Source organism: Dreissena polymorpha, chromosome 15 (genome assembly GCF_020536995.1).
Source record: "Dreissena polymorpha isolate Duluth1 chromosome 15, UMN_Dpol_1.0, whole genome shotgun sequence".
Classification (NCBI taxonomy): domain Eukaryota; kingdom Metazoa; phylum Mollusca; class Bivalvia; order Myida; family Dreissenidae; genus Dreissena; species Dreissena polymorpha.
The window spans coordinates 25,146,139-25,172,023 of NC_068369.1; the positions used below are offsets into that span (position 1 = coordinate 25,146,139).

The 25,885-nt window shown below is 37.4% G+C and overlaps 2 protein-coding genes across 2 annotated transcripts in view; both read right to left on the reverse strand.

The window, feature by feature from the left end:
* Positions 1 to 25: 25 nt before the first annotated feature.
* Positions 26 to 14,873, reverse strand: LOC127860378 (beta-mannosidase-like). The gene is given in 19 exon segments (XM_052398418.1): positions 26 to 327; positions 704 to 889; positions 1,553 to 1,700; positions 2,222 to 2,414; positions 2,905 to 3,052; positions 3,423 to 3,520; positions 3,933 to 4,112; positions 5,333 to 5,474; positions 6,735 to 6,863; positions 7,250 to 7,387; positions 8,032 to 8,198; positions 8,460 to 8,537; positions 8,540 to 8,627; positions 8,985 to 9,157; positions 11,780 to 11,847; positions 12,482 to 12,681; positions 12,990 to 13,138; positions 13,380 to 13,526; positions 14,649 to 14,873. Coding segments are annotated over 19 exon segments (2,769 nt in total). The 5' UTR covers positions 14,749 to 14,873; the 3' UTR covers positions 26 to 90.
* A 4,838-nt stretch (positions 14,874 to 19,711) lies between these two features.
* Positions 19,712 to 25,885, reverse strand: part of LOC127860381 (pantetheinase-like) — a 31,187-nt gene continuing 25,013 nt past the window's right edge. The window contains exon 3 of the mRNA XM_052398426.1: positions 19,712 to 20,472. Coding sequence (XP_052254386.1) covers positions 19,729 to 20,472 — 744 coding nt within the window. The 3' untranslated portion in view covers positions 19,712 to 19,728. The remainder of the gene's footprint in view (positions 20,473 to 25,885) is intronic.

Genomic DNA, 25,885 nt, shown 5'->3' on the forward strand with positions numbered 1-25,885 from the left:
AAGTTCAAACAATTGGAAAAAATAATTATCTATAGTAATCTCATTTATTACAAGGTTTGTATCATCAACATATCCATTGATTTCTCGAATCTAGTAATACACATCCATGAGTGATTTGACCGTTAGAGCAGCTGTTAATTTGTTCACATCCACCGCTTCCCATGCCAAGTAGGTCAAGGTCATATTGGGCTGATACATCAAAAACCCATTGTCGGAGAAACGACCTTTCACCCCAATAGCCTCCAGCCAAACGAAAGGAGCAATTTTGTCGGAAGTAAGCGTAAATGTGAACTGGTTTTGAACGGTACTCGCCCTCAAGTTGGAAATCTGAAAAAAGTACGAATTAAAAACATAAGTGATTTATTCTGATGTCAGTATATTTCTTATACACTTCTCTCTGATGTGTTAATGTTGATCATTTATTTTTACTCTTCGTTGAATAAACAAAAGCGTGAACATTAGTCAAACAAGATGTGAGGGCAATATGATCCACAATCTTTTAATTTTGTTTATTTGGATTTTTCATGAAAATTTCAATCAAATTACGGCAGCCAGTAAACCTACTAACTTTCTGCTTTACTGGTTTACCAGTACTTATTGCATACTCTTTTTGTATGTTAGTTATTGTAGTTCTACTCACTTAGAGTAGCAAGCTACACGTTCCCCTAACGATAACACGTTGACATCCCTCAAATTAACCAACCTGTAGTTTAGCCTTCTCCAAACCCTGGGCTCCACTGAACGTGCTCAGTGTGTACCACGTGCTCGGACCGGCCACTCTGTCCCCGAAGTGGAGCACGAGGAAACACGTGCTTCGTCTCGTGCACTGCGCACTCTGAACCATTGTGTCTATGTCCGCACGAAACACGGACTGGGCGGTAGTGTTCATCTGAAAGAAAGGGTGATATAAGAATATCCATGGACGTCCCTTGTAAGATCGTAGACAAAAAATTGCCCGACAATGTACGCCAACATTGTTTGTAAATGGGGTATACCGGAATTCAATTGAATGTATGTATGCAGACACACATTTGTCTTACGAAGTACACTTACACTTAACAACGAATAGCATTAAAACGTAATGCATTGTCCCTTGTGAAGATGTGCATGTGCAAATTTAATATCTTACCTTAAATATTCATATAAACACACAATACTTGCGGCAACGTGGATAATCGTCACTACTGTGACAACTTTACTTGTTGTTTTTTTTAATATATTTAAAGACACAGAATTCGTAAAATACTATTTATACTGGCATTTTGTACCGCCTAAATGGACATTAAAATAGACCTGACATAAAAGATATAACGAAAAACCTCGCGGACAATCAGTATGAGAAAAGAGAAAGTAAAGCGCGAATAGCATCGAATGAAATATTTCGTGACTTCTTAAATAGACTTTGATATTAACATGTTGGTTTCTGTTAGAACATCCCACAGACGCTTGTCCTTTGACTTATGCAATGTGTACTGATAGACCTTGTTCTGTGTTTAAATATTGAACTCTCATGAGCAAATAAAAAGTAAAGTAAGTTAATGTCAGGCATTACCGTAAACGGCACACTCCAGGACTTCAGTGCAGTAAAGCTGTTCCACGAGTACATCTCTATGTACAAGGTGCCGTCAAACTCCGACGGCGGGCCGGTGGCACGGGTGTGAGATGCCGGCGGGTTGCCCCAAGTGTTCAAGTCAAATATGCTGTAAATTGTTCAAGTCAAATATGCTGTAAAGCAGGGAGAGGATTTGTGAATGCGACAATCGCGCGTTATACTACAAATAACACATTTTACTTATCTATACCCTTGCACTGCAATTTTATTTTGTAGTCTTCTGCTGACAAGTTTGGATTTTAAAAATCCGTTAATTGATTCACAGTTTATTGACACAATATGGATGGCGTGTACAAGCTATCCCCATCCCAACACCCTTCAATGTTCAACCCATGTATGTACATGTACTTTGTCGAATAAGGATCTAAACGAAAAGAGCGCGAAAAATACACATAATTAAACATTACATTAATAACGAGACGCATGTAACCACATTACCCCGCAAATATGCTGGAAATTATCAATTATTATTCTACCGTTATCACATATACTCATTAAGGCAATATGCAGTTCCTTTCATCTGTATGAATTAACACAAATACACAAAATAATCACGTATATCATAAATATTATTGTAACTTTTCAAATGTCACATGATTAAAACCCTACCTAAAAGGTCTCGGGTTTGTTTTTGGTTTGAAAATAAGCTGGTAAGTGTCGTCTTGTCTAGTTTCCTTCACCGGAAGTTCGTCCATCACTATGTAGACATCCAGAAAGTCACCGTCCATTGTCGGAGAAATAATGGTCGGCGCGAAAAAATTGGCCGCGTAATAATGAAGCATTTTCCATTTACCACCATACTCTGAAGAAAAATTAAATACTTCGGAGTAAAAAAAAAGTTTAAAAAAACTAACAAAATATCAGGAGTTATTTTTTTACGCATATGCGCTTGTCTTTTATTCAGGCAAGTAAACAATTTCTCATACTATACAGGATAAAACCAAAACCATGACATAAAGCCTTAAATGATTCAACGTGGGTTTACCGCCTTAATTAGCACGGTCAATGAAAAGCTTTTGGGTGTTTAAACCGGTTGATGCGTCGAACCTCACACGTGGCCCAGAACTTATAAAAAACACACAAGCGTCAATAACATTTTACCTCATAGTATTGTAATTCAAATAAAAAAGCATTGAACACAATGTAATCGCTGAGTGGTTTTCTATGCATGGGAGCAACAGACTAATAACTTTCTGAGGAACGATCAAGATGTATACGTGTATATTAAATCTCGACAACTGATAAATCAAACGTAAGGATTTGAATAAGCGAATATTGCAGTGCATGACTACCGATAGATGCCCAGGTGGGAGCCTGCCAGATATCCGCCAGCATCCAGTAGAGGGCGCCCATGGTGTTTCCCTGACCATCGGAGTCCAGGCGGTTCTGCCAGCGCCGGTAGTGCTCCGACCAAGTGCGCATGCCCACCGCATGGTCTATCTGCAGGTACCGGAAACTGCCAGGTCAGAACTATAGGTAGTGCTTTCTGCTTTGAATTTTTACACTTACTTCTATAACCATTTGAATTCTAGATAGACACATACTATTTTCGACAAGAACGTTCAAGGACCAAATAACGAAGTCTTTTTACAATACCCAAAACATATTAGTATTTGGCCAACCTGTTAGAAAACTTCATTTAATTATTTACAGATTAAATTTTATACACATACCAGTTTCAACTTCAGATGGTGTGTTTTACAATGTGTTATCTGCTTCAATCTCATTAGATGTTAATCGATGAACATAACTACATGTTTACACTTAGAAGCCGGGTTGATGCAAAATCTAATCCACCCATATATATCACCTGTGTGACGTAAATGAGGTCGCTAAACCTCTGTTTCCGGTCCGGACAGTTGGGCAGGTTGACATACTGGATCGCCTCCGCCATCATCTCTACGTTGCCTAGGAAACAAACAAAGACTTTTTTATGTGAAATTATTAGACCTATACAATACAAGTTATCTACGACTTCTTAAACATAATTATGTTTATTTATACACACATAATGTTTTTTTCAATAATGTACATTTAAGGTACACACGTAGCAATTTTTTTGGTAATTTTGGTCAAAGACCTATAGATAACATGTTATCTATAGGTCTTTGTTTTGGTCTGGTCTTGAACCGTTGAAAAGGAATTGCAACCATTCCAGTTTTGTGACCACTCGTAATGCTTATACGCGCGTATTGGGAGCGATCTCGGGTCGCCCAGGCGAGTTTAGTTATTAAGAACATTATATCGAATTTAAGATATACACGAAAATGTATTAAACTTTACTCGTTCGCTTAACAAGTGATTAATTTGTTGTACACACCGAACGGATGGTGGTTGCGATAGTCGTTGAGGTCTGACCAGTAGTCCATGTCCGTGTCGTTGTAGACTGGTTCGAGCCCCTCCAGGCTGGGGTAGGACTGCAGCCCGTACTCGGAGCACATCCGGGGGATCCGTAGCACAGAGGGGTCGTAAAACGGGGTCAGATACTTGTACTCGTGGACTGAAAGAAAAATGCGGCTTCTTAGAAAGGGCGCAAGGGCAAATGAACGGAAATATTTATGAATCTAACAGCTACGTGTATATGGCTTCCGGCCTAAAATATCTATATGAAACGGAATTCGATACATTAGAATGTCATTTTTTTTATAGATTACAACAAACTCAAAATTACTAAACGAAATCAAGACACTCATAGACCTCATTATAAAATATTAAAAAATGCCACCAAGGGCTTACCTGAGTTCAAGGTACATATATTTACAAAGACTTAACCTGGTAGTTTTTACCCCCCCCCCCCCCTTGACCCAGATTTAATGAATGCTTTTTGTCATTGTCAAGAACAACAATTACTCCATGTTTCGTAAAGATTGAGTCATAATTGTAGCTTTTAGAGTGGTAATATGTTTTGCCTAAGATATGACAAGTGACCTTATTATTGGCCTAATTTATTGGACACACGTGACCCAGATTCGAAATTTGCTTAGATACATGTATTGTCATTATAAACGGTATGACCAAGTCTTTTTAAGACTGCGTCATAAGTGTGACCTCGAGAATGGTAAACAGGCTCCCCTCAGATTTGTTTTGGTACCCTAGTGTTTGGCCGCATGTGATCAAGATTCGATCTTGGTCTCGTTATTTTCAAGATAAACATTCTGAACAATTTGTGTCACGATTCAGCAGACAGATAGACAGACAGTTTCAGACTTATACACAAGTACATCATCTCCTTACTCAAATATACAAATTATTTTCGGTCATTAAATTTAATAATACAGATATGAATAAACAAAATCAATTGCAATAATGCGTACATTCTATCGAAGCGGTAATGGCATTTTAAACAGCATTATTTAGAATTCCTTAGCTTCCTTCATATATTTACATACATTTGAAATTACTGACTTGTCACATGAAGCTAATTACATGTGGAATTTATATACAAATGGGTTTATATAAAATATTCGGCTAATATATCTTTTTCATATATCAGTGTAATAGCCATAAATGACGCTTTTAGAATGCTTACAGTGTTTTTCTAAGATTTGACGAGGTGAAATATGCTTCGAACAAACGTCACCCAGTAAACTTCACCTGCTGTCAATGGCAAATGACGGTTCCTAAATTGTCTTCACATAGTAACATTTTATTCATAATAGTGATTTAATATATCTAAGATTCGGAAATTCTCTTAAGATGACACACTAAAGAACCACTCACTGTCCCCATAGTGTGTGTCGTACGGTGCATTAGCAACCCAGCCCTCAGCCTGTGTCTCGACGCCATTGGATGGGCTGGACGCTAGGAAGGGTCGGGAAGTGTCCTCAGCCATCACGATGGACCGTACCGTGTCGATATAGAGCTTATTAAATAAAAAAGCATCGATCTGGGAAAACTGGGGTTAGTGCATGTCCTTAAAGACTTGTCCCAGATTGCCCTGTGCAATCCTCACCGGCTAATCAGGGACGACACTTTTCGCGTAGACTGGATTTTCGTAAAGAAGATACTTTTTCTATACGAAATAGTGTTAAACAGTGGAAAGTGTTATCTTTGATTAGCTTGTGTAAACTGCACAGGCTAATCTCTGACAAAACTTTACACACATGCATTAGGCCCCGTTTGCCGAAAGCGTGGCTGAAATGATATACAATTATTGATTGTGGTAATAAAGAAAATGCATGCTGTAATTGATGATGTGCTAATGATCCTTATGTTATTGATGTCGCTGTTGTTACTGATGATAATGTTGTTGTTGTTGTGATGATGTCTTTGATCATGGCGATTGGGACGATGATGACGGTGAAATGTTTAGTAAAAGAAATCCTGATGATGATGGCAAAACTACTGGTTGTTGGTCAGTTATCACTTACACGTTTCAACATCAAAAATATTTTAGTGAGGCCTGACTCCTGGATACGATGTTTTTCAAAACTTATACCGACATTTTTAACAAGAACCATAATGAGTTAAGCGCATTAATGCTCCACCATGTACTTGTTTAAGCAATATCAATGCAAGGGGAAATGCAGAACTATTACAATGAGTTAACTCACTTGAACTTACTATCACCAAAATTGTAAGCGAATATATTACACAATTACATTTGAATATGTACATGAATACATATTGAAACGAAACATATGTATACGATATATACCTATTGAAGAAATAAAATAATGAATCTTTACAGTAATAGGGATATGTCATCATAGTGATTTACATTTCCTAAATGTAAATAACAATGAATTTCATAGTTCCAGTGATATATGCATCAAGCTTTTCAGCTATTTAGCTTTTTAAAGTCCCACTTCTACGAGGACAGTGAATAATACAGTAACCATGAGGTAGTCCGCCTTGTTGAGTGTGAAGTGTATAGTAACCTTGAGGATATCCGCCTTATAGAGTGTGAAGTGTAACTGTAAACTTGAGGTTGTCCGCCTTATAGAGTGTGAAGTTTACAGTTACCGTGGGGTAGTCCGCCTTATAAAGTTTGAAGTATACATTAATCCGCTGTATAGAGTATGCAATTTACAGTTACATAGAAGTAGTCCGCCTTGTTAGGTGTGAAGTTAACATTTACCTTGAGGTAATCCGACTTTTAGAGTTTGAAATTAATAGTTACCTTGAGGTAGTCCGCTTTGTAGAGTGTGAAGTTGACCCCGGTGCCGTACCAGTCCTGTACCAGAGCCTTCTCGTTCTCGTTGTTACCGCTGAGCACGATGATGGACGGGTGGTGCTTCATGCGCCGCACCTGAAACAAGGGGCACTTTCAGTTGAACATCGAAATTCACGTATCGGTTAAATATTACATTGCCAACATATTGAATGCAGATGTATTTATTAAAAAATATACAGTTTAAATGCTAGCTACGAATAGCAGTTAGTACGGAAAACAATAGCTTTGAAGTATTGTGTTTTTTTAAGTATGATATTTTTTGGAAATCCAGTTGTATATTAAGATTTAACATTGTTTCATAAGGGGACGCTGAGGGCCATAGTTCTATTCGTAAGCGGATTGCATGCAAAAAAATTTCATTTGAAGAAAATAGAAAATAAGTATGACTATCAATGCTGGAAGAGTACTAACTGCATGCCTACAGTAAAAGCGTTTCGAACGTTTTAAAATACATCTCTCACCTGGTAGGTGACTTCCTGTTTCACGGAGTCTATGAACGCTGGGTGGGTGGGGTACATAGCGCAGGCGAACATAAAGTCCTGCCACAACATGATGCCCAGCTCGTCTGCTATCTCGTAAAATATGTCCATCTCGTAGATCTAAAGACAAAGAATATATTTTATTATGTATATAAGCCGCGTTCTGGGAAAACGGGGCTTAATGAATGTACGTAAAGTGTCGTCCCAGATTAGCCCGTGCAGTCTGCACATGCTAATCTGTGACGTCACTTTCCGATTTATTGTTTAACTTAGCAAGTGTGGACTGTACAGATTAATCTGGGACGACACTTTACGCCTACGCATAAAGCCCCGTTTTTGCAAAGCCACACTCATGTGGTCTCCATGACTACCACTATTCCTACGATCAATCTATATAATTTGACCATTTAAAATCAAAGCTCAGCTGTAGCACCAAACATTAATGAGCCTGATACTCTCTGCTTGTTCCCTATTGTTGAATACATTTATTCAGTGTTATCATACAGTGGTAGCATTCCATGGAAGCATATAACGATATCATACAATGGTACCATAAATGAGAGCATGCAATGGTAGCATACATTGGTGGGAAGCATACGAGCAAACGATGGATACAGTTCCCAGTTTAAGCACGTTCGTATGTGTTTTATCTATGTAAATATACGCCGGGTGTAATAAATTGCTATTCAGTTATCATATTGCTCATAACTGTTTGATTTTAAAACAATCATGCACGGAGATAGCACAAAAACAACGTGACTCACCCCTCCTCCCCAAACCCTGAGCGTGTTCATGTGTACGTCCGCTGCAGACTTGAGGTAGTTGTAGACCCGGTCACGTGTCACGCGCTCCAAAAAGCTGTCAGCAGGGATCCAGTTGGAACCCTTCAGAAATATAGGCCGCCCGTTGATGCGGAAGTAGAATGTCCGGCCTGGGATGTGATCACAAGTTTTAAAATATTCATAAGGGCTCTAGTCAAATGTAAATTTTATTAAATATTAATACATATGCAAGCTTCTTAATTACTCCGATATTGGTCAAGTAAAGTTACATCCATTAAAGAATATGTTGCTCTTTAAAATGATTCAAAATACAATACATGGGAAAACATCAGAAAACGATGTATTAGATTGTAAAAAAACACTTAAGCTAATATATTCTTAAAGAGCTTTGTGAGTATGGCCCCAGATACCTAGCGACTTGTTAACAGAGACATAGTCCTGGACCAGCTCCACTGTACGGAAGCCTATGCGGATCTTTTGTTATTCATTGTTCCCAGCGAGTCCGTGTAGAACACATACAGGTCGTAAAGGGACTGGTTCCCGTACCCGTTAGGCCACCATTCGTCGATGGCGGCACTCTAAAATAGAATACGTGCTGTAGTTAAAGTAACCTCACGTTATTTCAGCCAAGGTTGTATTACTATAATATGGTATGTATTATTTAGTATACAGTCAACTTGCTATGAATAGCCGTATGCATATCGTATATACATACAATTCAATATGTTAATAGTTACCGATTTTTTCACAAACAAAATACAAATTTTAACGGAGTACACATTATTGGCCCGTACTTAAAAGATACAATTTATCATAAAAAGCATATTTCATGCTGGTTTAGTGATTTTCATCTTTGTGAAAGGATATTCACTTTATTTTATGTTACGAACGCCTTTATTTTGTATATAAGTTGTATACAGCTAGTAGAACTCTACCTTGGGGATATTTATGTTAAACGAAACGCTATCGTTTTGTTTCACCAAATTCACTTGCTTTGATGACGTCACGGAGGTAGGGTAAAGTTTGACCTCAAGTTGACCATGGACCGGAAGTTGCGCAATGGTCTCCATGAAAATATCCACTTTGAGATGCCATGTGCCGTCTGCATCTGGATGAGAGTCAAATATCAGGTTATGATAGTTCTCGATCGTAAACATTCGACTTTCTGTTACATCCAATGATGTCTGCAGGTAAACGTCAACTAGTAACACAATATCATTACCGGATACTGTGTCATGTAAAGAGGTTGCTCACAGATAGCCGCAATGACACTTTTCAAACAAGAGCACCGCCTTGCGGGTGCAAACCGCTCATCTATTTTCTTTTTAAAGGTGAAGAGACTCTCAATTTCAATCACAAAGGAGGGAGGGGTGGAGTGAAGAGGGGTGTATAGTGTGTGGGTGTGGACATTTATTACATTATCTTCCAAAAATGCGAAAGAAAATGCCAAAAAAAAAAATTCGGGGTGGGGGGTGGGGGGGGGGGGAGGGGATTCTTGGGTGCGATGGTTGGACGGTATTTCAAAAATAAAATAATAAAAATAAATATTTGTGTTTTTTAACCGTTTCAAAAAAAAATTAGGGGGGTGGGGTGGGGGGTATAGTGTGAGGGTGTGGTGGCCATTTGTGAGATGATCTTTAAAAAAATGGGGGGATTCGGGGGGGGGGAGGGCACGGGGGATGGTTTGGGTGGAGTCTATTGTGGTATGTCAGTAAGAGTAGTTTTGTCAAAGTATCAATCAAATCTAATCATAAATAAAGAAGTTATGGCAATTTTAGCAAAATTTAATAATTTGACCTTGAGAGTCAAGGTCATTCAAAGGTCAAGGTAAAATTCAACTTGCCAGGTACAGTAACCTCATGATAGCATGAAAGTATTTGAAGTTTGAAAGCAATAGCCTTGATACTTTAGAAGTAAAGTGGATCGAAACACAAAATTTGACCATATATTCAAAGTTACTAAGTCAAAAAAGGGCCATAATTCCGTAAAAATGACAACCAGAGTTATGCAACTTGTCCTTTTACTGTACCCTTATGATAGTTTGCGAGTGTTCCAAGTATGAAAGCAATATCTATGATACTTTAGGGGTAAAGTGGACCAAAACACAAAACTTAACCAAATTTTCAATTTTCTAAGTATAAAGGGCCCACAATTCCGTCCAAATGCCAGTCAGAGTTACATAACTTTGCCTGCACAGTCCCCTTATGATAGTTAATAAGTGTTGCAAGTATGAAAGCAATAGCTTTGATACTGTAGGAATAAAGTGGACCTAAACACAAAACTTAACCAAATTTTCAATTTCTAAGTATAAAAAGGGCAAATAATTCTGTCAAAATGCCAGTCAGAGTTACATAACTTTGCATGTACAGTCCCCTTATGATAGTTAGTAAGTGTTGCAAGTATGAAAGCAATAGCTTTGATACTTAAGGAATAAAATGGACCTAAACACAAAACTTAACCAAAATTTTCAATTTTCTAAGTATAAAAAGGGCACATAATTTTGTCAAAATGCACGCCAGAGTTATCTAACTTTGCCTGCCCAGTCCCCTCATGATAGTAAGTAAGTGTACCAAGTTTGAACGCAATAGCATTGATTCTTTCTGAGAAAAGTGGACCTAAACGCAAAACTTAACCGGACGCCAACGCCGACGCCAAGGTGATGACAATAGCTCTTTTTTTTCCAAAAATAGATGAGCTAAAATGTGCTAAACATTAAAACAATTAAAACAAACATATTGTAGATCAAGAAGCGAAATAACAGTAATGATAGTACACTCATACGGGAAATACATTCTTTGAATTGGATATCGATCAAATTACAAAGCTGTCGTTTCTGTTAAATGATGTGACAGCATGAAATTCGCTGACATCGAGCATCAAGGGATCTTTTCACGCTTTGGTAAATTGACAAAATTGAAAAAAGTTGTTTCAGATTCGCAAATTTTCGTTTTAGTTATGATATTTGTGAGGAAACAGTAATACTGAACATCTACCATGGTCTAATATAGCCATTATATGCATCTTTTGACGATTTTAAAACCTAAAAATTATAAAGCGTTGCAACGCGAAACGATTGAATAATTTGGAGAGTTCTGTTTTTGTCGTTAAATTTTGTGAAACTACGAAGATTGCTTATATAAGGTATAAAATACGTCAAGTACGTGTACTCGGCCGAATAGCTCAGTAGGCTAAGGCGTTTTTACTTCAGGACTCTGGCAGGACTCCAGGGGTCACTGGTTCGAAACCTGGACCGGGCAATGTTCTTTTCCTTTTTTAAATTTTATTCTTGATTTTTTACTGGAGCTGTTACGATCCAATGCTTACATTTATCGATATAAAGCATTTAATGAATAAGTTAAAAAATGCCAAAATCTGTGAAAAGGCCCCTTTAATGAAACATATTTGCTCTGATAATGTTATAGTCTCTTATTTCAAATGCAACTGGTTTGAGTCCCGTTAGCTTTTTTCTTTTTTTATATCAATACAAATTATATACGTGTGTTTATATTTGAGCCCTATAGTTCCGATGTTCAACTCTAGCCATGTTTGACATGTCATTACGCACTTAAAAAAACGCAAAATCTTCGCACAAGTCCCTTTAAAGATTGCGTTCAAAAGACATGTTCAGTGAAGCCAAATTATTGCTATAACAGAGGAGCAAAACAGACTAGACAAACATAACACGGGCAAAACAATTACGTTTAAGACGCACACAATAAAATATTCTTACTCTTCGATGTTTCCGAAGTGACGTCTCTTATCACAGCCGTATTGTAGGCTTGAATGTATATGTCCCGCCTGCAACACGTGGAGACAGAATTGTATTGAGATGCGATATGGCTATGCTTTATGAGAGATGATATATAGCTCTGCTATCCCTTATTGCAAGATAGCTATGCTATATACCGTACACATATTATATTAGTATGCTATATAAGAGATTCGATATAACTATGCTACACGCTAGATGCGTTATAGCATCATGTATACTAAACGACGTAGGCGATATGGCATATGCTTTATGCAATGCTTCATAGCAATACTTTTAGAGAAATGTAGTGCAGCTATGCTGTATGATATGTGCGCTACCGCGGTAACTATGCTATATGATTGTTGCAGTAAAGCTTTGCAATATGATAGATGCGATATAGTCATGCTATGTGATGTTGAACAATTGAAAATGAAAAAGCACGATTATCCCTACCATAGCTAATCAATGAATGAGATTAAAATAGTTGGATTATATTTGTAATGGTAAAAAAACTCGCATGGGTGTATACTGGAGTCGATTAATCGAAAACCATGGGGCATACACTCGAATGTCCTGACTATAACAATCCGAGTTCACGTTACTATGGTCGTGGGTTTTATGAAGATGCGCTCATTCAACCGTGGTTCTGATGCAGACGGTTTAATATCACTGATCACGTACCAGATTCCCTGGGTTGGGAAGGAGGGCCCCCAGTCCCAGCTGAAGGAGCACTGCGTCTTCCGGATGAGGTTGGCCCCACAGGCGCCGTGGTACTGGGGCGGCACGCATGTGGGAAGGATGTCGTAAGGGAGAGAACTCGCTACTTGCTTCACGTAGCCCGTAGCAGACTGGAACTGAACTGTGATCGAGTTTTGGCCGACCTGAATGTATACGAGTAAGTTGCGATATACATATGGTAAAACATCGGAGTCGTATGTCTGTTGTGTAAAATTGCATGATCCGTTACAAAATGTTGTGTTGAAATGATAACGCAAACATTATTATTGTCACAATACTTTTTATTTTATTTAAATCTCTTCTATGTAGCGATTAAACATTTTTATCTTTATAGAAGAATTGAACATATAACCTATCAAGAAAGATTTCGCTAATATTAAATACCGGTTGAAAATGATACTTTGATCCTAATGCAATCGGTTATCTGGACGGAACACACAGGTTTACTCACCACTAGCGCTTGCTTGATATCGTACACATATCGCACGAACATGTTCATGGACGTGCCCACAGTCTGGTTGTTCACGGTCACCGTGGCAACGGTATCAAGGCCTTCGCAGACCAGCACCACCCGGGGGTACGCCAGGGTGTCCGCAGTGACTGGCACGTGTAATGCATAACATAAACATTTGTTGTTCGTTGAACAGAAACTATAATGATACAACTGTTATTTTAATAAACCCGCCGTTTGTCAAGCATGCTTGTTGCTAAAGATTACCATTAAGTTTCATAAGAAATTTCGTTTTAACCGTCAGCCGCAATCTACACTTGTAAGTAAATCAACATGTCCATGTCTAAAAAGTACGTTTTTCTGTATAAAAAGGTCAGTATGAACGTGTACCTTGAAAGGTCCGTGTGTACGCCCAATCCCTGTCTCCTATCCAGCCGTACTCTTTGTCGTTCATCCGGAAGTAGGGGTCCCCGATCCTGCCGCTGGCTATCAGGGCCGTGTACATAGAGCCGGGCACCGTACCAGGGACACTGATATCTAAAATGAGCCGGGCACCGTACCCGAGACACAGAAATATAAACAAAGCCGGGCACATTACCCGAGACACTGATATCTAAACAAAGCCGGCTCCGAACCCGACACACTGATATCTAAACAAAGCCGGGCATCGTATCCGAGGCACTGATATCAGAACAGAGCTGGCACCGTACCCGACATGCTGATATCTAAACAGAGCCGGTCACCGTACTCGACACACTGATATCTAAACAGAGCCGAGCACCGTATCCGAGACACTGATATCTAAACAGAGCCGGGCACATTACCCGAGACACTGATATCTTAACAGAGCCGGCACCGAACCCGACACACTGATATCTAAACAGAGCCCGGCATCGTATCCATATAATTTAAATATATATCTGGTGGTTACAAGGTAGAAATCCGTCTTTTTGCGCTTTAAAACTTAAAGATAATCGCGCTTGTCGAAATGGACGTATACGTCTAGAAATCATTCTTTCGGGTTTAAAAGCGGTGCCGTTTGAAAAATAATAAATTACTTGCTAACTAGGTTATAGATTTAATTTTATATATATGCCAATAAGAATATATCTGGTGGTTACAAGGTAGAAATCCGTCTTTTATGCGCTTTTAAAACTTAAAAATATTCACGTTTGTCGAAGTGGAACGTATACGTATAGAAATCCTACTTTCGGTTTTAAAATAATAAAAAAAATAATTGCTAATAAGGCTATTGATTTAATGACTATTTTGCATACTTTCAAATTGCATCTATATGTATTGATTAACATGTACTTTATTTCAAGGTGTGTGGCTTTAAATACTGCTACTTTACCTTTTAAAAAACTGACAAAGATGACTATTGTTACTCTATATATTATTAGATGGTTAATATACATGTTAACATTTTATATAAATTAACATAAGTGATAAGTGAATCTGGAGTGTTACAATTGCAATGACCAAGTTGCTTACAGCACAACAAAAAACAAATGGAATGTATACAAACAATAAACGCTTGAATGCATGAAACAGCAGCTTTAATCATACACTATCATATGACTATGACTAGTGACATAAAGAACATTTAAACCCGTAAATAATGTAAACACTGCTATAGTAACCGACTGAAATACTGACCTCCCGAGGAGACTATCCATTGTCCATTCAGACTGATTGTATTCGTTGCCATGCCTTCAGCAGCGAGCAACAACAACGACAACAATAACACGGTTACCATCTTAACTGCAAAACGCGTTATTTATTTAAAGTCGACATAACTTCATTCGTAGTTTGTTTAGTACTTTTAGCTGTGTTGATGTGTTTGCTTTGGGATATCAGTCTTGTTGTAGACAGTAAGTGGACCTTTCCCGTGATTTCAGACGATATAAACGCATGATAACACGCTAGTTATCATATGTGATTGCATATATAAGGTATGAATATTAAATTATTCTCGATGTTATAAATACGGTATCGTGTTGGTATTGTACATGCCTTATAGAAGAGAGAGTACATGTATGTTCATGGTTGAGCGCGATAAAGCACGGGTTTTTTCATTTAGGCGTTTGAACGAGTTTAAAATCAATTGATGCATAATTCAAGATGTGTATTTCGTAAGTTTGCACTACAGGGTGCAGAATCAACGGGGTGTCCTGGGTTTTGCACACGGGCTGGGCAGAATGTGAACACACCGTTAAGAACTTTAGTTTTGTAATAATTCAAGTTTTGAAATACATTTGCAAAAATTGTGTGCATACAAGAAAGTTTTTCTCGCAGGTTGTGCGGGAAACTGAAGATATAATAATAAATCCTTGAATACGTCTCAAATCGTTGACAAAATTTCGTGAAGCATAGCCTTGTTCAATGAATGTAGTAGATACCGAATTTGTGAATAAGAACACGGGCTAATTAAATAAAGTAATTCCGGTGTAATTCACATTTCGATAAGCAGCATAAAACTTTGTCTTTTATGCACAAGTTGACATTCTTAAGAAAAACAGTTTTACAAAGTTACTTGAAATAAAGCATCACTATACCGTCGTGAATATATCCATTAAAGTTAAAAGGTGGTAATTTAAAAACAGTTTTTAGTTCATGTGAGATGGTATCCTAGCACGAATCTTTTTTTTTGCTGACAAGGATGTTGAACGTTTACGAACGTCTCGAGACTCTTCAACTTACGGGTGTCATTGAGATCGATCTCCGTTGCACATCGAAGACAAACGGGCGGTTGTGTGTAATAATTTATAAGAAGAGAATATGTGAAAATTAACAAGGGTAATACCGATGATTCCATTGTTGATAATGATATTAATGTTGATGATGATGATAATTTTCCTTATGTTGATGATGAGGATTTCACAGTATTTTGAGAATAGAGAATCATACATTTATTCATAACTACGAATAAGTATATGCATATAGAGCTACTTGGCGACATGATATTTTAGAACACAAAGCTAAACCGGCATTCTTTAAGGCGATGGATGGGTAAGTTGTGCACCCGAGAAAAATACTGTTGACTGTGGCTAATTTCGACTTTAACTACTATATCGTCGAAACAGTTAGAATACATGAGTGATAACAACGTGAATAAAATATTTCAATTTATTGACTTACAATATGCAATATTTAATTAAGCTGTTATCGATATGAATAATGACAGACTACGATAACAATATAAAATATATATATGAAGTACCGACATTTTTGCATAGTTCGTTTGGCACATGTTGATTAACAGAAGAATCATTTGTTTTCTATTATTTCCTCTTGGTAAGATAACATGGACAGAAAAAGAATATAAAAATGCAATTGGTTGTTAAATACATTGCTTCCTCCGTGTATGATAATTATCGTTTACGACAGAGAGAACACAGTCACATATTAAAATCAATATTCCTTTTCAATGCGTGTTTTTTTCTGTTCCAGCTTAAAGAAATGTTTGAAACAGTAATTTACATTCCTAAACATACACAAATTGCGCCATGCGATTTTGTGAGATGAATACGTTAACCGTTCAACAAGGGACAAACGATGGGACAGATTGCCTAAAACTATGCTGTAATGAAATATGCAAATCATGTACGTATGTGATGGTTCCCGACTAATATTTAACATGGGGAACCTTTGCAAAATCATCAGCGAAAACACGGGAAACAAGACATCGCGTGTTCCCCGTCGTCTGTCAAACCCACTAACGTTCGCCCCCTTTTGCTGATCTTTGTCCACCAAGTTCGTCGATTTCTCTTCGATTTGGTCTCTTCCCGTCGCTGAATCACAACAAACTCGCTCTCCTGAGTGATGTTAATCGCCTCCATATCGCGACTCAGATGCATGTTCTTGTACTCGCCCGAGATGAGCCGCTGTACCACGCGCTCGACGTCATTTGGCGTCCACACCTCCTTGATGACGTACCAGTCCTCTACGTTGCCATAGACGACACTAAGTGCTTTAGAAACGACCGTAGAGCAGTTGCACTCATTAGATGATACGTGTTTGTCTTCGATTTAAATTTCGTCCACCATTCTATGATAAGGGCATCCTCTTCTTTGGTTGTGTCCAGATTGTAAACTGTCGGTCGCACGCCGTCGAAATTTGCTATATCCATTGCTAAGGTTTGGTCCTCCACTGCTTTGACACCCTGGACTGTTATCTGTTTGGCTGTTAGAGAGTTTGAGTTTATGCATCCATAAATTCATCAATTACTGTGCTCAGTCATTAAATAGATTTAACATTCCATTCATTAAGTTCAATGTTGTGTTATTTGTGTGTTGTTTGTATTGTGAATTCTCCATGGGTATTAGTTGTTTTCTGCAAATCAATTTCCATTCCTTAAATAGTAAATGTTTAATAACCAGTTTCCGTATTTCATGGATAAATGTGTATATGAATGCATTAACGTATAGAATCTACGTACTTCAAAACAAAAACGCCTTTTTATAGAATGTCAATATTGACCAATTCATGAAAGACCCATCAAATTTAAATTTCACTGAAAATAAGGCTTGTATAAATTAACATAGCACATAGCATTCGTTTAGCAGTCAATACTATGACTCAATACTCACTCTTTTTACCGGGCCACCAGCTGATATGGACGCCGTTGGGAAGTCCCATGGACACGTGACCTCTCGTGCTCACGCCGTCACCGTCCCACTTGTATATCACCAGTGGCATGATGACGTCACATCCGAGCACCAATAAATGGTTTTGATTTTTGTTGCGTTGACGTCATGTAACGTTCTCGTAATAGCGTTAGTTTTCGTATCAGTAGATTACACTGTCGACTGTCGAGGACAGTTTTCTCAAGGGGTGTTGCAGTTCAACGCAGGTACGTTTTAATAATCGACCTGCGCGCATTGCATGTAATTTACACTGAGCATCACTGTATTTTACTGTTACGTATATTGCACCGCAAGACCTAATATTGAAATACTTAAATAAATTAATGCCTTTCAACTATAAACGCAGTAACGACGTTAAACTTGTGCATTAATTACGGCTTACATGGTTCCTCGTGAAACTGTCTTTCAAATACAAAGACACGTTAATAGATTTATGTAAGCAGAATATTGTATGAATAAGTAACTATTTTTGTTGATTGAAATAAAATCGTCCTCTTATTTCACTTTTTTTTTATATTTACATCTTCAGCTTCAGTTATTCGAACTGGTGCAATGGTTATAGTTTCGTAGCTGTATTGTTTACAAGAAGTACACACACTCCTTCTTACCAGCACACAATTATATAATACACCTACACAGAAGGTAGTACTCAATAACACGATGTATGATAAACTGTTGACAATATTTGTCTTAAAATATAATCAAACATCATCATGTTATGAAAGATTTAAAGTGAATGTCTGCACTTCTCTAGGTCTCTATCCGGATATGACAACGATACGCGGACACCAAACCCCAGCCATATCTAAGTGGTTTGCTGTGGTTTGACTGATGTTGATCATTGTAATTAAGTACTCTAAGTAGAAAAGCCATATTATTTAAGATTTTTTATTCGATCATCTTAATTTTGTTTACATCAGTCTGAAGATGAACAACAGCGTGTTCACAGCTCGAAATGTCGGAACTTATTAATAAATGAAATGTATGGCATGTAATCACTTAATAATATGAAGATGTTAACAAAGAAACTACCCACATTGACCATCATTAACTGTCTTTATATAAATACATATTTGACGTTATGCCCTACCCCCTTGATCTTTTGGACGGTAGTCGGTCTGTCGGTTGGTCCGGTTGACAATTCGTTTCCGTATGATTATTAACAATGCTTTGAAATACGAGCATGCAAATGGTATCGTGGCAACATAGGAGGAAACGATGAAGCCTGTTGTTTATCATAATTCAACAGTTCAAAGGTCAAGGTCAAAAGCACATTAAATAATGTCTGCAAGCTACATTGAGAACGCTAGTTAACCAGGAAGAAAGGAAGACGCCATTCACCTTGGTTTTCAATAATTCAATAGTCGAAGTAACAGAGGGGTGCATTGTTAAACATATAACAACAATTGAACATATTTATAATTCGCCTGCAAGTCGGGAGAATACCTGTGTTTTACAAGCATCTGTTGTGAACATATGGTATAAAACATGTGGTGTGTATGTGGCAAACAATACACTTCGCTATGTCTTTTTACTATATTGGGTCTTTGTATAATCACGTGCCATTATTCCCACTGTGATTGTCTCCCCTGATAGCCCGGCGTCGATGATGATTGATCCGGTCATGAAGTACCAGATCTCCGTAACCAGACTGGGCTCTTCGTCGATGATCGTTAGCACTTCGGGTACTGATATGGCGCAGAGAAGTACCCTGCATCGACATCTTGTCTATATAACTTTCGGCGTGCTTCGTCGGTTGTCCGCAGCTTTCCGCGGAGTTGTTGGCGCACTTGATGAAAGCACAGGCCTGTAGATAGTACGTGTCATCTGCGGTGTGCAAGCCATCGAAGGCGCCGAACGCGTACAAGTACGCGCTGAATCCACCCTCGTACATTACGGTGCAGCAAAGCGTCGTTGACAAACTGTCGTTCCTCCGACATCCTCTGTGATTAAGACAGAGGTATATAGGTCACCGTTGATACTGATTTGCCTTGAAATGTTGTGTTTACTTCGTCTGAGAACATTTCAATATCAGAGTTCAACTTTCTGTTAATTAAATCATGCTGCTTTTATGCTGACTTTGTATCGGTCTACCAGATGGAATAGTAAATGGCCGTCAGCTTGTCAACGACGAGAAAGCCACCGCTGCCGACGTCGTCGTTGTAGCAGTAGCTTGCGTTGATTGAAACACCTGTCGGCCAATACAGTCCGCTGCCATAATAACCCATCGTTCGAATGTGTAAATTCGCCGCCAGGAGGTTTATCAGCATGCCTTCTGCGAACGCCGAGTGGAATTCAATGGCCGACATGAGCGGAAGTTGCTCCCTCCAGGCCGACGGGAAGACAATGTTGGTGATATTCATCTTCTTAATCAATGTAACTGTAGGCTCCTCGTGCATTATATCATTGGAACAAAAAGTTGCGAATGTTCCAAACGGAGTAGTAAACTTTGTGTAGTTGACGACTGTGGGTTTGTCAAAATAGCTAAACTCTTCTTTATTGAGATTGTATTTGAAATAGCGGGCGATAAAGTCGCCATTTGGAGCATAGACTACGTTGGTGCTGTATTGATAACGGTGGTCATCGGGGCATGACGTATCGCCGGGCGGACATGGTAGCGTTGCGCCCATGTTGGCGACCACATAGAGGGAGTGTGTCTTAGCGATGCAGCTGAGTTCAGTTTGAACCTCAGAGTCGAATGGTTTTGATTTGTTGCACGGGTTCCACATGCTTGCTGCTGGGTCGGGTATGTACTCCAAGTAGGGGAACATGGTCTGTCTAGTCCAGCCCAGTCCGTATAGGCCATACTCAGGGAAAACGATTATCTGAGCATTCTAGAAATAGAAACACATAGTAGTAAAACATTGTAATGTTCAATATGCATTGTCAGTAAGCTATTGTAGCTTGTTTGTTATCTGTTGCGTTAATAGTTCGTAGCATAGACATTAACATTTCAAAGTCAAAAAGTTGATATTCTATAAATAATAATTATGTAATGTTTATCTTAACTGTCAAAAATATTTATGTGGTTCATATTGATTTTTAGTCACTTGGAGTGTAATGAAGCCAAACAGATACGACTTGGCGACCTTTCCCCGTGACTACGCTGGACCTGTATCATGGCACCGACAACCTGGAAGCCGTGCGAGGCATCAGCATCAACAACTTCGACTCGAGGACGTCGGGCAAAACATGACGCGATTCGGCGACGGAGCATACTTCGCAACAGACGCCAAGTACTCGCATGAATACACCAAAGGTCCGCACAGGTTTATGTTCCAAGCCAAGGTGTTGGTCGGAGAAGCCACAGAAGGGAAACCAGAATATCGACGACCACCAAGCAGGCCGGGCATGGATCATGAGTTGTATGACTCGTGTGTGGATGTGCTGAAGAATCCGAGGACATATGTCTTGTTTGAGAAAGCCCAATGCTACCCGGAGTTCATCATACACTACCACAGCATCGGCGACCTGAAGAACACACCGGCTCAAGATGCTACTGAACTTACGTCTTGTTGCCTGTTGTAGAGCGTAAAGACATAGTTAGACATATAGTTGAACTCAAAGATTGTAAATCATGGCTGATAATAGCTTTGTTAGTTTAAGACAGGTAATGAAAGAAATGTAGCATTGTTCCCGTGTGGAATTGTTAATTATGAAAATAAGACATTGCGATTTATTAAAGGTTAACTTAACGTTTTTGAAAGAATACTTTTAGATTTTTGATTATACTTATTTATAAATTGATATTGTTCCAAACAGTAATGTGTTTAGGTTTCACTTAACATTGATGCGATAATTTGTGATTTTTGTTAGATTGTTATTGATTAACACATGCGTTTTTTTCTCAAACTAAAGAACGTGTATCCGGAACTGCTGTAAATACTTAAACAAAATAGTAAACATAGTGTTTGTGTGTCTTCAAGTGTTGTCTGGATCTTTTTTACGAAATATATATATAGTCCTAATATTTGCATTTCTGCTTATGTTTGTTTTGTTCTTTAGTTGTTATGATTGTGTTGTTCATATGTTCTATTTAAACTAAAGAAATATGTGTAATTGAGTGAATCGATTCTGCCCAACTGAAAAATAACGTAGTGTTCGTTAGCATTCAAAGGGTATTATAAAAGTTGATATCTTTTGCGAATTTATATACATTTTTTTCTATGAGCTTAAATATTGAAGTTGTTTTTCAATCACTGTTTTGAGTGGCCGTATAATTGTATTTGGTGTATATATAAACATGCAAAATTACTTATAAAATAGAAAAGCACAAAAAGAGAAAAAATAAACAGGAACAATTAAAATAGTCCTGTCATCAATAATTTACATGTATAACTATTGATTTTTTATAACCATTAATTTGTTCAATGTATGTTCCATATGATGTTACAAACTGTTATATGAAGGTGTATTTGTTTTATTACATTATTATTAATTGTTTGTAATACAGTGTTGTAAATACCGTGACACGCGAGTTTAAGAGAAAAATTCATTGCAGTCTATAGTTAATATATAAACTACTTCACGTTAAAGGGGGTGTATGATACTTTTCAGTAATGGTCTACATCTTATCGAGTTAAAAGGGGGAACGCGTACATGCCGAAAATTGTCTTCATGATAACAGGTTTAATGGTATTAATCTTGCATAACGGTTGTTGTCTTTATTTATATGAATAAAGGGTGAAGGGCAGAAATGTTCTGCATGTCAATGCCAATGGCATTACGGACGAAAACGAGTCAAATGTGAAATATCAGGGGAAAAAAGGAGTGTATAGTGCAATAATGCATTATTGAGTTTGACCAAATGAAAATGGAATAGATAAACGTGAACTATTTTTATGCGAAAGAAGGCACATCTCGCATTTTGCTGTAGTCGAGAAAATTTGGTGGAGGGGTGGGGTGGGGGGTCTTAACATGTAATTGTGGTAAACGGAAATTGTTTTAAATTATACGATTTTATAAGTTAAGAAAAGTATATATTTAATTACATAATTGTTGTTATGTAAACAATGCAAGGGGTAAATAGAATGCTTTTAAAGCATAGTTGAAATAAAAATTTAGTGCAGTGGGATGTATAATGCATTATTGAATATGTCTTTGCATTATTCTTCGCGTTCGATGTGAATGAAAGGTCATCTTGTTAATCCAGGGACCCATGTTTAAGCAGCGTTACCTAAGCGCGAATGTTCTAGAATGTTTCTAGACATGCACTTGCCGATGTACAGTACATGCAAACGTGTTTTTGAAGACTACTACTGTCTTACATGCATACAGATTGAGCAGTAGTACAGTAGTTATATTATGCATTTATTTGTCGGCAGTTCTATGTCATATAATTGGCTGCCTACGACAAACAGGTGCGCTGATAATACAGCCACAAAAGGCGAATGTATCGAAAACAAGCCTATTAAAATACAAAATACTTACGCTTTTGATGCAACTACAAAGAGGCGAATGCAGCGTAAACATCGCATATTTGTGTCTTGTTCTGGGAAAACTGGGCAAAATGCATGTGCGTAAAGTGTCGTCCCAGATAAGCCTGTGCACTGCGCACAGGCTAATCAGGGACGACATTTTCCGCTTTAATGGTATTTTTTCGTTTAAAGGAAGTCTAGTTTAAGCGGAAAGTGTTGTCCCTGATTAGCCTGTGCGGACTACACAGGCTAATCTGGGACGACACTTTACGCACATGTATTTTGCCCAGTTTTTTCAGAACAAGACACATGTTAAAAATTACCAAAACTCTTGCGCTGATAATACAGTTGCAAACAGGCGAATCAAGCGTTAAAAAACTCATCACGAGTTGAAAGCAAACGCTTTTTAGATTTATTGTTGATCGTTATGCATAATCATTTGAAATAGTATTGATGTTGGTGATTGCTATGAGCGAATTATATGTGGATTTTATTATATATCGTATAGAACGCGCTTTTAAGAAGAAAGTAGTCCAAAATGTAAAGCGCGCTCGTACGGGCTTGATATTTTATAAAGAAATATGAAAGTAATTATTGTTTGACATATTTGCACACATCTTGCACGAACAACATGATGAACCTAGTGTTGTTAGTTTCTTTGGATTTCTGCTGTGTACTCCAAGAAATTACACATTCATTAGAAATCCATTGAAATCAATCATTTTGCTTGATTTGAAGACGTTTCAAATGCCATTTCTGAATGTATACGTATATTTGAAATTTATTTTTCATTTTTGGGTACTTTAAGCTGATGCTGGCATGTGTTAACATGTTCGTTTACCCTCCGGTAGTGAGCTATTATTTTACCTGTGGGTACTTTGTTGTTGTTGTACACTCAACAAAAATATATTTGTGTTATTATATTATACTAGTATGTGACCGAAGGCACGTTTTTGCTGATTTTGCCATGAAACTGAAACGGAAAACATTAAACTGAAGTTAAAAACGCATCAAATGGAAATTAATGAAATTGATTATTTCCGTTATGTCTTATTTAGGACGTTTGAACTGTAAGCGTTGGTTATTCATGCATGTGGTTCTACCACAATATTGAACAATTCGTAATTGCTTCATTATGCCACAGCTGATATTTTTATTCAAAGTTGTTTGTTTATTCGGCATTCTGTCTTTTGGTCAAATACATCTTAATAAATAAATAAAAAATTGCTCTTGATGTCATATAAATTGTGTAAAGTATGTATGAGTTACTTAGTTTCCTTCTGTATGAAAATCCTCTGCGAATGAATTCATTAGAGACATTTTGATTGTCATTTTGTAATACGACAATGGAACTATGTTTGTGTTTATTAACGTTGGTATGTTGTTCAGAAATATCCATGTAAAAATGGATTATGTTTGCTTCATGTATGTAAAGAGTACGTCTTTATTGTTTTTTCATTAGATTCTTTAAGTGTGAAATATTGATTGTCTTATTTGCAAAAGTGATTGTTACAAAACTGTTTTAGTTAAAGACATACAGTATATAACTTTTAAGCGTTAGAATGGGTTTCTATGGTAACCTCTTAAGAAAAATGTTTAAAAAATAAATTCCTATTCATATATCATTATATCATATGAATGAGTGTGATATCTCTCTCGTGCAAAATGAACAAAGTTATTGTTATAAATCAATAAGCTTGGCTGCAAGCGATCTTGGCTTTTTTCCCTGGCTATATAGAGATTATAATACGCAGTTATTTATGCTTTAACCATTCCGCTTTATTTGCCTTTATCAAGTAAAGAGCATCAGAAGTGAAACTACGTTTTTGAATTAATTAATTTAACCAGCTATATTGATTGTCTTATTTCTAGATTTATAACCTTAACAGACGTGAATTCAATTTAATACTTTTAAAACTAATTGTAATTTGATCGTTGTCTTCATGTGAACTAAGACCGATAAGGATTGATAATGCTGGACTGAATAATTGATAATTTACCTTGTTTTCTTATCGTAAAGAAAATGTGTGATAAGCAACTGATTTAATACTTCAATTAACCCATTTATGCCCAGTGGACTCTCCCATCCTTCTAAATTGGATCAATTTATTTCTAAAATTAGGGGTGCCAAGTATATTTATTTCTATATTTAGAATATTTCATAAAGAAATTCATTTAAGCAAACAGCGCAGACCCAGATGAGACGCCGCATTATGCGGCGTCTCATCTGGGTCTACGCTGTTTGCAATGTCCTTTTTTCAGGACGCTAGGCATAAATGGGTTAACTATTCAAAGCAGACACATAGATTGCTACATTACTTGTGCAAACTTATTTCCATTAGCCAGCATTAAGAAATAAGAAGCATAAACAAGTTAAAAAAAACAACAACAACTATCTACGCATTTTTTCTTAAACTAGACGACTACCTACAAAGCCAATGCCATTCATTGAGGTAAAACATCAAAACACAGCACTTAGTCAATGTGACTGACTCAAGCTCTACCATCAAATTGCTTTGAAGTATTTATATATAAAGAAACTATTTACAAAAATAGCATTAAGAATATATACTGAACAGAGAACATTTTGATGAACGGTTTGAAATTCTTCACGGGTCATTGTATGTACACCTATTTTAGAATTCATAGAAAACATCTTTTTTTCATGTCAGCTTAAGAGTATGTTTAATCTTTAAACGGGGAATCTGTCTCAAATACCATAAATAACTACATGTCGGTTATAATCATATATTTATCAGATCATACAATAAGCATATTTTATGTTATCACATGTACACATTTTATATTGCAATTTTGATTTAGAAACTAT